Below are 13,394 nucleotides of genomic sequence, written 5' to 3'. Positions count from 1 at the left end.
TCTAAAATATTATGTTGAAAAATTGACAGAGACTGTTTAATGACTGTTCTTAACTAAGAACAATATCTGAAGGCTATGATTTTAGAACTATAATATAAACTGTATGGTTTTTTACATACAACTGTAGTAAAACTTGATGATTTCATTTTATTTAACAATTTTATGCCTTTGCCTGATAGAGTTTAAATCCCCAAATAAATAGTTTATTTAAATAGATTTTCTTCCACTAACATCTTCTAGTTTGTGTTTTCTCTATAACTGAAATTCTTTTTAGTATTAATATTTTAATTTTATAAAAGAAAGGAAACTTTTCTATTTTCACTGAAACACCATGGTACAGAGGTGGATTTATCATAAAGCTATTGAAGCCTAAGCTTCAGGGCCTCTCACTCACACAGGCTTCATCCCTTCATCCTTTCTTTAAATAAATATCCTCAAAATTATAAGTACCTCATATAGCACAAAACCTCCACGGACGTGGTGGTGTTCATGCCCTTGTATAATTCTCTCCCCTTGAATGTGGAAAGGACCTGTGACTGCTTCTAACTAATAGGTGATGGGTTGTCACTGCTGTGATCATATTACATTATCCAGTACTCCATTTTGCTGGTGGACTTGTTCTAGAGTCTCTCCCCTTTGCTGGCTTCGAAGAAGCAAGCTGCTATGATTCCAATCACAAAGAAATGAATTCTTCTTACAACCTGAGGGAGCTTGGAAGCAGATCTTTTCCCAATAGAGCCTCCAAATGAGAATCCATTCCCAAGCAACACCTCGATTACAGCCTTTGAGACTTTAAGCAGAGGATCCGTTAAGCTGTATCCAGACTCCTGACCCACAGAAACTGTGAGATAGTAAATGTATGTTGTTTGAAGCCACTAAATTTGCAGTAATTTGTTATGCATTGTATTAGTCCTTTCTCACACTGCTATGAAGAAATACCTGAGACAGGGTATTTTATAAAGGAAAGGGGTTTAATTCACTCACAGTTCTACATTCCTGGGGAGGCCTCAGAAAACTTACAATCATGGTGGAAGGCAAAGGAGAAGCAGGCACCTTCTTCACAGTATGGCAGGATGGAGTGAGTGCAAATAGGGGAAATGCCAGATGCTTATAAAACAATCAGATCTCATGAAACTCACTCATTATCATGAGAACAACATGGGGGAAGCCACCCCCATGATCCACTTACTCCACCTGGTCCCACACTTGACACATGGGGATTATGGGAATTACAATTCAAGGTGACATTTGGGTGAGGACACAGAGCCAAACCATATTATGCATCCAGGAAACTGATACAGTGGCTTTATTGCAACAAATGTTGCTGTACATTAAGAATTCTTAATATTTTGTTGCATTGTCCTTCAGTGTTTTGAAATTGGTATCTAGTGTAAGAAAGGCCAAAAATTTAGGCTTAATGGCTGCCAGATAAATAAAATTCTAATTCTTTACTGATTGCATTTCTTTAATTTGCTTCCCTCATTTAGCTTCTATAAATTCATGAATATGTAAACTGATAAAGACCTAAGTGGCATTTTGTTTAGATTTTAGAACAATTATTAAATATTTCAAATATACAATATAGAGAAAATAATTTAGTATTCATGTACTCATTACTAGGATTTAACAACATTTTGTCATTTTGTTAAAAAAGAAAGTTGTAGACAGAATTCTAAGATGCCCTCCAGTATTCCTACCCTCTGGTGTACATGCTTTGTATAATTGCCTCCCCCTAAGTGGAAGCAGAACCTGTGAATATGATGGACTGTCACTCCCATGCTTTTATGTTATTTTATATGGCAAAGGGATTTTCAGATGTATTTAAGGCCCTTAATCAAATCAGTTGACTTTCAATTTATCAAAGGAGACTATTAGGGGCATGCCTGACCTAATCAGATATACCCTTAAGAGACCAGAAGCAGTAGCGAGGCCCTGTCACTGCCTTTGAGGAGCAAACTGCCATGTTGTACAGAGGGCCACATGGCAAGAACCCTAAAGCTAGCTGAGAACTGTACCCAGCCAACTACCAAGAAAATGGGGACCTCAGTCATACAGCCATAAGGAAACGAATTCCACCTCAAACCTGAGGGGCTTGGAGGCAAGTCTTTCACTAGCCCAGCCTCTAGATAAGGGCATGGTCAGCTGACACTTTGATTTCTGCCCTGCGAGAACCTGAGCAGAGGACCCAGCCAAAATTTGCCAGACTCCTGACCTTGTTTCTTTTTAGTAAGCATTCTTGATTCTGTCGTGAACTAACCTAACTCTTTTTTAGAAAAATGTTTTCTTTCCAGCTTTTTGAAAGTTATGTGTTCCTTATATTTTACTATTTATTCTGAAAAAGCGTTCTTTATTTTATTTGCTGAAATTGCCTCCATTTTCGAACAGTCTTTGTCAGATCTATTGAATCTGCCAAATTACACTAAAAAATGGAAATGCTAATTTATGATACTTTCACGATATCACACAAGGGGAATACCCTTGCCAATAGTTGATATTTTCCAATTTTAAATTTTTTGCCAGTCTGAGTGAGATATGTGTTTTCAGTTTTATTTTAGTTTGCAATTCCCTGATTACTAATGAGGTTGAATATTTTTCCATATGTTTATGGGCCATTTATCTTTTCCTGTAAATTTTTTGTTCATCTTTCTATCAAAATGTTTATTTTTTAATCATTAAGAATTCTTGAAATATTTGGTATAGTAATATCTAGCCTGTTATATAGGTTATAAACATCTTTTTAAAATTTGTTAATTATATTTTAACTTTGTGTATGGTAGCTTTTCTTGTGTATAAGTTGCTAAGTTTGAGCAAGTCAAATTTATCATTGTTTTCCTTTTAACATGCTTTGATTCTTTTTCAAGAAGCCTTCACTACCCCACGTTTATAAACATATTCTCCCATATTTTCTTCTAGTATTTCTATAATTTGTTTTTCCACATTTATAGCTCTAATCCATCTATAATTTATACTTGCATATAACTACATATTTATTTCAAATGGCTAACCACTTTTGCATTATGATTTATTGAATAATCGCTCTGTTGATTTGAATTATCTTTTTCACTTATTAGATTGGCTTATATACACAGTTATATTTCAAGACTCTAATTTTTTTCTACTTCTGTGCTTTTCTATGTCAATACCACACTATTTTGATTTCTAGAAGGTATATATTTTTATATCTGGGTCTATGATGTTACTTATCCTCTTGTCAGACATACACAGTTTGTACCATATCCTTAATACTAATTTTCAATACCTCACCTAGGGCACAAAATGTAAAGAGGGACTCACTCTTAGAGTCATGCAAGTGCCTCATCCTAGTTATAATAGTGTCTTATACAAGAGCTCAAGTCTCATTTAATCCTTAGCAAAGAAGTTGTTTTAGTCCAATGCTGTTTGTAAGTTCTAGAGGGCCAGAAATATAACTTCTTAGCATGGCTTTTTGTATGCTTCTCTTTCCATGATTTGTTCTATCAAGAAAGGAAGTTTAAGGGCCAGCAGGACAGCATGCAACCTGTGTTGCATGGTAAATAAAAGCCAAGAAAAGAGAGTCTTTCAAGAAGGAGAAGATTGTCGATTGTCAGCTAAGAGATTAAGTGAGAGATGTTCTGAAAGGTGTCTGTGGGATGAGCATCCTTAGGAAAAATGTCTCCATCCCACACTGTCATCCCTACTTTTCTGATCCAACTGTCCCTACCCCAGCTTAGGCATTTATTAAGAAAAGCTGTATAACCAGTTCCTATTCCTAGTCTCTTCTCTTGTTACTACCTGTGTAATTATGAATTAGGTCTTTTGTGACATCTTTCTTAAATTCATAAATATCATTCCCTCTTTCTAACTTCTGTTAAAACTGAGTTTTGAGCTATTTTTTCTCCTCTAATAATCGTTATGTATACTTTAAGTTACCATTTAAATTTTTCTCTATATAGAAATATTTGTAATATTATGCATTATCCTTAAGTAATGCCCACATTTGCACTTATACTGGATTTTTAAATTGTTCTATACCAGAACCAAAAGATGATGATGTGATAAGAAATATTATTAGGCTACGAGAAAAGCTTGGTTGGCAAACTATATTACCGCAGCACAGTTTGAAATACGGAAGCTCCAAAATTGCAATTCAGAAGATTACTTTAAAGGTATTGTTCTATTTTATTTAATTTTGATCTTTAAAAATCAATATTGAAATTATATTTTAATTTTTATTTCATTTCAGATATTATGTCAAAGTCAAACATTACATTAATATCAAGTTACAATTATTTCATGGTAAATGCAAAAGTATTTGACATCATTTCATTTTACTTATTTAAGAAATGGAGAATAGATAAAGCATATAAACTTTAAGTCTATAACACATCAAAATGTTTGTGTCTGTCACCTCTCATCACTTTCTCTGAGTGAGTCCCCAGGAAAGGGGTATCATCTGCCTGAAACTTGAATCTACTGTTTGGTTTCTGGATATCACTTTTACTGTGATTTAAGAAGAAATTGTTAGGTAATGTAACATTCTGTTCTTCTCACACTCTAACTCCCTGGTACCTGATTTTCTATCTCGTCTGGTCTGTATTTCCTTATGCTATTCATTTTTTTCTTACCCATTAGCCTCTTTCTTCAGAGAAATTTTAGCTTGTCCAAGGTCACATGACCAGAGGGTGAAAGCTATGGTAAGAACTAAGGTGTGTGTCCTGAGACCTCATTTATTACAGGTGCTCTAAGATTGAACAGGATCATCTCTCCCTACTGTTAGATAGGGAATTCTCAAAATGTGGTCCCCAGGCAAGCAACACTGGAATCACCTTAGAACTTACTAGACATACACATTCTCATCTGCACCCTAGACCCACTGAATCAGAAACCTTGAGAGGCAGAGCCTTGCAATCTGTATTTTATTCAGCTCTCCACATGATTCTAATGCACAATTAAGAACCACTGCTTCCAACCAAGGATCAGCAGATTTTTTTCTGAAGAGGACCAGGTAATAAATATTTTAGATTTTGAAACTACTCAACTCTGTCACTGTAGTACCAAAGCATTGATAGATAATACATATATAAATGGATGTGACCGTGTTCCAATAAAACTTTATTTACAAAAACAGGCACCTGGCCCTGCTCTGCACTGTTACCATGAAGATAAATCATCTTTTAATCATTTTTCAGAGGCAACAATATGAAGGAAAGTACATGTATAATCAAATCAGATTCACCTGGTTTTGAACCTATACACTCACCATATTATCAAGTTCCTAACCTCTTGAGCTTTCGTGTTTTGACCTTGAAATGGAGATAATAATAGTTACTGTGGAGGACTGTGAAAATTATATGCCATGGTGCCTGGCAGGTAGTGGGCACAGTAGTTTAAAAACAAAACAAAACCATAGCTGTACATGGGTTCCTTGGACTCCCAAATAAAGTGAATTTCATTTGTGTGTGAAGAAAGGATTGAGAATATGATTAAACACTTGTTTTTAATTGAAAAAATAATTTAATTGGAACATATATAATTTGATTTTTAATTATATATATGATCTATTTGGAAGATTTGTATCTACCTTGTTTCTTAGTAATGTTTTGAAACCTAATTTAGAATATAGATAACTCAAATAGCCAAATAACTATTAAAAAGGTCATACATTATACAAGTCATCATTTAGAGCTCATTTATTTCCTGTTATTTGCAGTTTTTAAACTTGTTTTTGAGGATTTAATATTGATTATATTAGAAGCTGAAATAAGAAAGTGAAACAGCTAAAATAATTGAGAAGAAACAAGTAATCTTCAAGGAAGACAGAATTTTAAAAAGTGTAAAACTGGATCCAAAATTTAAAACTACAGTGATTGGAAACCATTTAGTTACACAATAGCTTTTGAGGACATCACTAAATACTAAATGCTTTTTTATGGTAAAATTTAATTATCCAGAAAAGACTAAAGTTTTCTTATGATTTTAGAATTTTTTTATCAATAAAAGTTAAAAGTTTCAAGAAACTTTTATTTTAAAGCTAAAAGAAATAAATTTTCCTTAAAATTTTCCTTAATGTGGAATGGCTGATTTTTCAATGCCAAGTGTGGGAGAGGCATTATAGTTTATTGCAATAGCTCAGAATATGGGTTTGCAGTCAGACTTGGATTCACATCCCTACGTCACCATTTCCTGAATTTGTGACTTTTCTCAAATTATCTAACTTATCAAAATATTCATTTTTTTAAATTTGAAAAACAGGGTCTTTCTCTGTCACCCAGGCTGAAGCCACAATGGTGTGAGTAAAGCTCCCTGCAGCCTCAAACTCTTGGGCTCAAGTGACCTCACCTCAGCTTCCTGAGTAGTTGAGATTACAGATGTGAACCACCTCACTCAGCTCCATCAGAGTATTAATTTCTGCAATTGTTTAATGGGGTTGAAAATATTAAGCCTTAGTTTCTTTAAATATGAGAGATGAAAGTTAATAAACTCTTATGGTTGTAAAGATAATGTATATGAAAGAGTTATTACTCATTAAATATTTATTACTTAACAAATAATAGCTGTTTTTATCTTATACCAAACCACCATCATTATCAAAATAAATGACAAATTTAATATGCCCAAAAGATTTCTGGTGTTGGCAGACAAATACTAGAAGATGGCATATATGTAAAAGGTATGTCATCAAGTTCTTTGGATTAGTAAGCATGTATTATTAAGTATATAGATAATTTTTTCTGAATTAAAGATCCTTTTTTAAGGATGAAAATTAAATATATTAAATCTTTCATAAGATCGATCTTGTTGAACATTGTTTAGACATACTTTGATGTTAGCTTTCTCCAAATATAGTATTCTTATTTTTAATCTGTATTAAAATTGTTTCAATTTAGTGGGTAATCTGTTCACCCATTGTATTAATTTAGTTAATTTAGTCAAATTAAATTTGTTTATTATTTTTTTTTAATCTCAGAAACCTTTGGAAGATGATGGAGAATTTGTTTATTGCCTTCCTCGGAAAAGTCCTAAATCCCTTTACAATCCATATGATCTTCAGGTAGTATCGGCTCATACCGCTAAACATTGCAAAGAATTTTGGGTTATTACTGCTTCATTTATCTCAAAGGTAATGTTTAATGGATGTTTTAAGCTTTCAGAATTATATTACAAAAATATTATCCAAGGTAGAATTTAATTGCATACATTTATCTTTGTGTTTCAGAGATACTTGGTCATTTGTGGAGCAGTTTATATATAAGAATCTCCTTGGGAGCATGTTATTTAATAGTGAAGTTTTTCCTTTTGTGTAGAGATTTAGGTTTGAAGATTCAACTTTAATAAATTTTTTCATCTATCAAATACTTTGTTAATACTTGGGGTAAATTTTTACAGGAAGAACTACAAAACAAGCATTTGCTAGCTTAATGGGAACTATAATAATAAAGAAAAGAATATTCTTTATTGGCACATTTATCAGAAACTTTATTGCCAGATGTAGAAATCCCCCTTTTACACTCTTATATAGCATTTTGATATTTATCACAAGTTGAAAATATACAATTACTTGTTTTAATGATTTGTTTAATGTCTGTCTGCCTTTTTCTGCCTTCCCAGCCTCCCATAAAATGAACTTTATTCGTGGGCAAGACCACATCTTTGCATGAGGTAGATCTGTATGTGCAAATAAAGAAATATCTCTAATATGCAGTATCAAGTGAGAATGGAGGAAAAACTTCTATAGATATATGAATATACACGTAGATACATATGTGCTGATAAAAATATGTATACTTTTCTCTCTGGAATAAATTTTTTTATGTGGTGACATTCAGATAGGGGAGGGGCACTCATGGGAAGAGAGAGAACTCCTTGATGAAGGGCATGTAGTTTTTGAATGTCAATATAGGGTATGTGGGTGGTGAGATTATAAGATTATACACACATTTCTGTAGCTAAAATTAAGTTCATAAATACTACTTTTATAGAAAATGTAAAAATTATGAGACTCAAATCTGAATAGCTATTTGTGAAAAGTATCTCAGGGTGAGGAGGAAGTTTCTCTTCTCTCTGTTGGAGCACAAGAAATAGCATTAGAAAACGGCAAGTACAGAAGCAGTGTGTTGAGGGAAATCAAATTTGGGTATAGATAAAGTGGCTGAGGATTCATACATAGAAAAAGCTTAATTATAAAGGCAAGAAGTTACAAGAAGTTATCAGCCAAATACAGGCTTTCTTAATTTCTTGAAAATGGTACATATTTTTTAAAGAAAATAATGCTTTTGTGCTTTATTTTGTAGGTTATTAATATAGTTGGTAGTGTAAAGGAAGTAGAACTCATACCTACTTTGGAATGGCTATCAGAAAGAAGACATTACTATTTATTACGGCAATTCAAGATATTTTCTGATTTCCGGTGAGGTGAAAAAAATGAAACAAATTCTTTGTAGTTTGATCCTATTGAAGGAGCAGTTGCCTGAGTGACATCTGGGTTCTACTACAGTAATACCAGTAGAAAATAGTACTAATTCTTTTATCTAAAAATTTTTTATGGAACACCCCATTTCCTCTGTAACTTATGAAGAAATGCCAATAATTTTGGCATTTAAGAAGCATTTTTCCTTTCAGAATTAATAAAGCATTTGTTACCTGTAACTTATGAGGAAATGCCATAAGTTACAGAGGAATGAGATGTTCCATAAAATTTCTTTAGATAAAGGAAGTTTACTCTTTTCAGTATTAAAACTCTTAATTTTAGTCTCTTTGGATAAATATTGTAAAAATATTTTATGGTCAAGCAAACTTAAATACACCCTACAGTTGACTCTGGAACAACGCAAGGGTTAGGGGCCCTGACCCCCTACACAGTTGAAAATTTGAGTATAACTTTTGACTCTACCCAAACTTTGCTATTAATACTAATAGTCTATTGTTGACAAGAAGCTTTATCAGTAACATAAACAATCAATTAACATGTTTTGTCTGGTAGATATATACTGTATTCTTACAATAAAGTAAGTTAGAGGAAAGAAAAAGGAAAATCATAAGGGAGAGAAAATAAATTTACTACTCATTAAATGGAAGTAGATCATAATAAAATTCCTTCATCCTCATCATTTTCACATTCAGTAGGCTGAGGAGGTGGAGGGAAAGTAGAGGTTGGTTTTTGTTGCAGGAAGTCAGGGACCCCGAACGGAGGGACCGGCCGAAGCCATGGCAGAAGAACGTGGATTGTGAAGATTTCATGAACATTTATTAGTTCCCCAAATTAATACTTTTATAATTTCTTACACCTGTCTTTACTGCAGTCTCCGAACATAAATTGTGAAGATTTCATGGATACTTATCACAATAAATACCATTGTGATTTCCTATGCCTGTCTTTAATCTCTTAATCCCGTCATCTTCGTAAGCTGAGGAGGATGTATGTCACCTCAGGACCCTGTGTTGATTGCGTTAACTGCACAAATTGTGTGTAGAGCATGTGTGTTTGAACAATATGAAATCTGGGCACCTTGAAAAAAGAATAGGATAACAGCAATGTTCAGGGAACAAGAGAGATAACCTTAAATTCTGACCACCGATGAGCTGGAACAGAGCCATATTTCTCTTTCAAAAGCAAATGGGAGAAATATCTCTGAATTCTTTTTCTCAGCAAGGAACATCCCTGAGAAAGAGAATGCGTCCCTGAGGGTAGGCCTCTGAAATGGCCGCTTCGGGGGGCGGCTGTATTTTATGGTCAAAGCTGTAGGGATGAAATAAGCCCCAGTCCTGTAACGCTCCCAGGCTTATTAGGACGAGGAAATTCCCACCTAATAAATTTTGGTCAGACCGGTTGTCTGCTCTCAAACCCTGTCTTCTGATAAGATGTTATCAGTGACAATGCGTGCCCGAAACTTCATTGGCAATTTTAATTTCGCCCCGGTCCTGTGGTCCTGTGATCTTGCCCTGCCTCCATTTGCCTTGTGATATCTTATTACCTTGTGAAGCATGTGATCTCTGTGACCCACATCCTATTCGTACACTCCCTCCCCTTTTGAAAATCACTAATAAAAACTTGCTGGTTTTACTGCTCAGGGGCATCATGGAACCTGCCGACATGTGATGTCTGCCCCGGACACCCAGCTTTAAAATTTCTCTCTTTTGTATGCTGTCCCTTTATTTCTCAGACTGGCCGACACTTAGGGAATATCGAAAAGAACCTACGTGAAATATTGGGGGTGAATTTTGCCCGATACCTGGCTGAATTTCCCCTGATAGGTTTTGATGTCTCGGGTGGCAGATGTGGAAGAAAATGTACATATAAATGGACTTGTGCCGTTCAAACCCATGTTGTTCAAGAGTCAACTATGTTGACTTGGGTTTGCCTTTTTTTCTGTGCATATATTTATTTATATGAATATTTATTGAGAGTCTGTTAAGAACCAGGCATTATTCTAGATGCCAGGGATATTGTATTGAACAAACCAAACAATTATCCTGCACTCAAATATTTATATCATAGTAGGTGAGAGATAATAGAAAACATGCAAATATGTAAAATATTGAGTGGATACTAAATGTAGTTGAAGGCAAATAAAACAGAGTAAGGGAGCTGGGGCAGCTTGTTGATTCAAGTTCATGATTAAAAATTTATCTAGTTTTAAGGTACATTATGTTACATTACATTATATCACATCACATTAGGATTCTCAAGACTCTGATTCTTCACAAAGTAGTTCCAGATTGTTGTTCTTTTAGTGTGTATCTAGTTCTATAATTTTCTTGTTTCTTCTCTAATGTCTGCATTTTCTTGTGATATGTTGTTGTCCATTGGGGACTAGGAAAACAGAAAAATAATATTTTAAATTGTTTATTTAATATGTAAATAGCTTAAATAACTAAGGACCTGAGAAACTTTTTTTTTGTAAGAGAAGAAGGATTTTGTGACAGAGAAATTAATTATTGAATAAATGTTATCATGTCCCTATTTTGTTTCACTGGTGTAAGAACTGGAGATAGAACTGTGAAAAAATATACAGGTTTCTGTTCCTATAGAACTTAGATTCTAATGGAGGGAGATAGATAATAATAGGTAAATAAATAATTTCAGATAGTGATGAGGCCTAGAAATATAATAAAACAGAGAACTAGAGACGTCTGTGTGCATTGCTTCTTTAGATAGGTTGGTCACAGATGTGGCAGTGAAGCAGAGACCTAAATGATGAAAAAGAGACAGCCATGTGGGGCTTCCAGAAGGAGAATATAGCAAGTTTCAAAGTTGTGAAGCAGGAACAAGTTTAGTATGGATTTGATGGTAGAAGTGGTGTTCCTGGAATGAAGTTGGTAGGAAATGAAGCTGGTTCTGTTATTTTCTGGGACCTGTCACATGTAGTGTAGATGACTGAGTAACAGTTCTGAGAAGTTTCTCGTCAAAGATAGGTGATAGTTGCATCCCTGTAATTTAGGAACTAGAATTGGGGCTAGATAGGTTTTTGATTCTGGATTATCAATTTAAGATATTATCCAAAGTACTATTTTCTGTATCTTTTTATTTGAAACTCTGTCAGTGTCAGACTTTCCACTGTTGTCTTTGCCTTCTGATAAATCCTCAGGGTCTGCTCTGCTGTAAATAATTATCATTTATTAAACTTTTTAAGTTCAACTGCAGATGGGACAAGAATCATCTTTTTACATGACATTTGGCATCAATGTCTATAGTCAAAACGATTCATTTTCTTTATTCAAGTTAAAAATACAAATTAAATTTTATATTTACTTAATTTGTACTTAATTTTATATTTACTGAAGTTGTACAATTAATATAGACTTACTTAATTTTTAAATTTTATGATTTATTTATTATTTTTTTTTGAGACAGAGTCCTGCTCTGTCACCCAGGCTGGGGTGCAGTGGTGCAATCTCGGCTCACTGCAAGCTCTCCCTCCTGGGTTCAGGCCATTCTCCTGCCTCAGCCTCCCAAGTAGCTGGGACTACAGGTGCCCACCACCGCACCTGGCTAATTTTTTTTTTTTGAGATGGAGTCTTGCTCTGTCACCCAGGCCGGAGTGCAGTGGCATGATCTCGGCTCCCTGCAAGCTCCGCCTCCCGGGTTCACACCATTCTCCTGCCTCAGCCTCCCGAGAAGCTGGGACTACAGGCACCTGCCACCACACCCAGCTAATTTTTTGTATTTTTAGTAGACACAGGGTTTCGCTGTGTTAGCCAGGATGGGCTCGATCTCCTGACCTTGTGATCCGCCTGCCTTGGCCTCCCAAAGTGCTGGGAATACAGGTGTGAGCCACCGCACTTGGCCAATTTTATTTTTAATATCTTTATAGTTTTTCTTAGATCACTATATTATAAAAGGTAATATTTCAAATAGAAAAATGAGATAAAGATGAAGTGTTAACAACTTAAGCTGGTGATGCCAGTACAGGGGTGATTAGACCATCAGCATCATCATTTTACCTCATGAAACTTTTCTGGTATATTAGTTTTTGTGACCTGGTGCAGATACTCCTTACACTATCACTGGGTTCCCCTCTGATTCTTATGGATTTTCAGGGATCTTCTAGGGTTCTGAGATACGATGACTCTATGGATTTGGATTAAAGTGAAATAGTAACTTATGTGGAGTGCTTCTTTGGAGCCAGATTTAAGGTCAAGTTACTAGATTTTGATTGAGGCAGTCCTGATTTCCAAGGCCTCAGGTGGGCCTGTTTGAAGGATATCATGGGATTCTCTTTGAACTGCTTGGATGGCTCCAGGCCTCTTTCAGCCATCTTTGATTCAAAATTAGCCAACGTCATCACTAGGATTGGCTGTTTGGTTGGCTTCTCAGACACACCCCTATCCCCACTATTTTCCACTACCCACTAGCTCTCACTAGCTGCATAAGTAATCTCACATTGGCAAACAAGTATCACATCTCAGTGTTTATTTAAAGGTGGTTGTTTTCCTCTAGATGCAAAGGCTACCAAGGGAGTGATTGTGATATTGCATTAGACTAGTCCCACACGTGCATAATATAGGTGGCCATATTCATTTAGAGTTGAGAGAGCTTTGCAGAAACAGTTGGCCTGTCTTTTTCAAAATGCATGACAATTATTGATGATGAGTAATAACCAGGGAAACTTTCCAATTCTTTCTCATGTAGGTTCTTTGAGTTTTAAAAATTACAAGTGCATTTTTTACATAAGTATTATATAATATCAAAATGACATACATTGCCTTAATTTTTTACTTACCACTATACAGACTTTTTATCAATGTACCTTTTCATTATCACTGAAAATTGAATCTTGATTTTATTGAAATATGAAGTCTCTTTTCGAAGTAAGCCAATGAACATATAAAGGAAAACGGTATTTTAAAAATAATTTTTAATATTTATTGGAATGTTGCAGCTAAGTGAATCCTGTATCTATGAGAATTATAAGGAC

The 13,394-nt window shown here is 34.7% G+C and overlaps 1 protein-coding gene across 3 annotated transcripts in view; it reads left to right on the top strand.

Moving 5' to 3' along the window:
- The window catches only part of DNAH14 (dynein axonemal heavy chain 14), a 463,650-nt gene that overhangs the window by 30,849 nt on the left and 419,407 nt on the right, over positions 1-13,394 (top strand). The window contains exons 5-8 of one of the 3 annotated variants that reach the window (XM_034947730.3): positions 4,015-4,145; positions 6,947-7,099; positions 8,271-8,386; positions 9,146-9,340. In XM_034947730.3, coding sequence (XP_034803621.2) covers positions 4,015-4,145; positions 6,947-7,099; positions 8,271-8,386; positions 9,146-9,218 — 473 coding nt within the window. In that variant the 3' untranslated portion in view covers positions 9,219-9,340. Of the gene's footprint in view, positions 1-4,014; positions 4,146-6,946; positions 7,100-7,195; positions 9,341-13,394 lie in introns of those variants that run through there. The other 2 variants (XM_034947740.3, XM_008967781.4) reach the window with 2 other exon arrangements.

Source organism: Pan paniscus, chromosome 1 (assembly GCF_029289425.2).
Source record: "Pan paniscus chromosome 1, NHGRI_mPanPan1-v2.0_pri, whole genome shotgun sequence".
In the NCBI taxonomy this organism is placed as follows: domain Eukaryota; kingdom Metazoa; phylum Chordata; class Mammalia; order Primates; family Hominidae; genus Pan; species Pan paniscus.
Note: the sequence above shows the minus strand (reverse complement) of the source record. Positions and strands in the feature narration are given on the sequence as shown.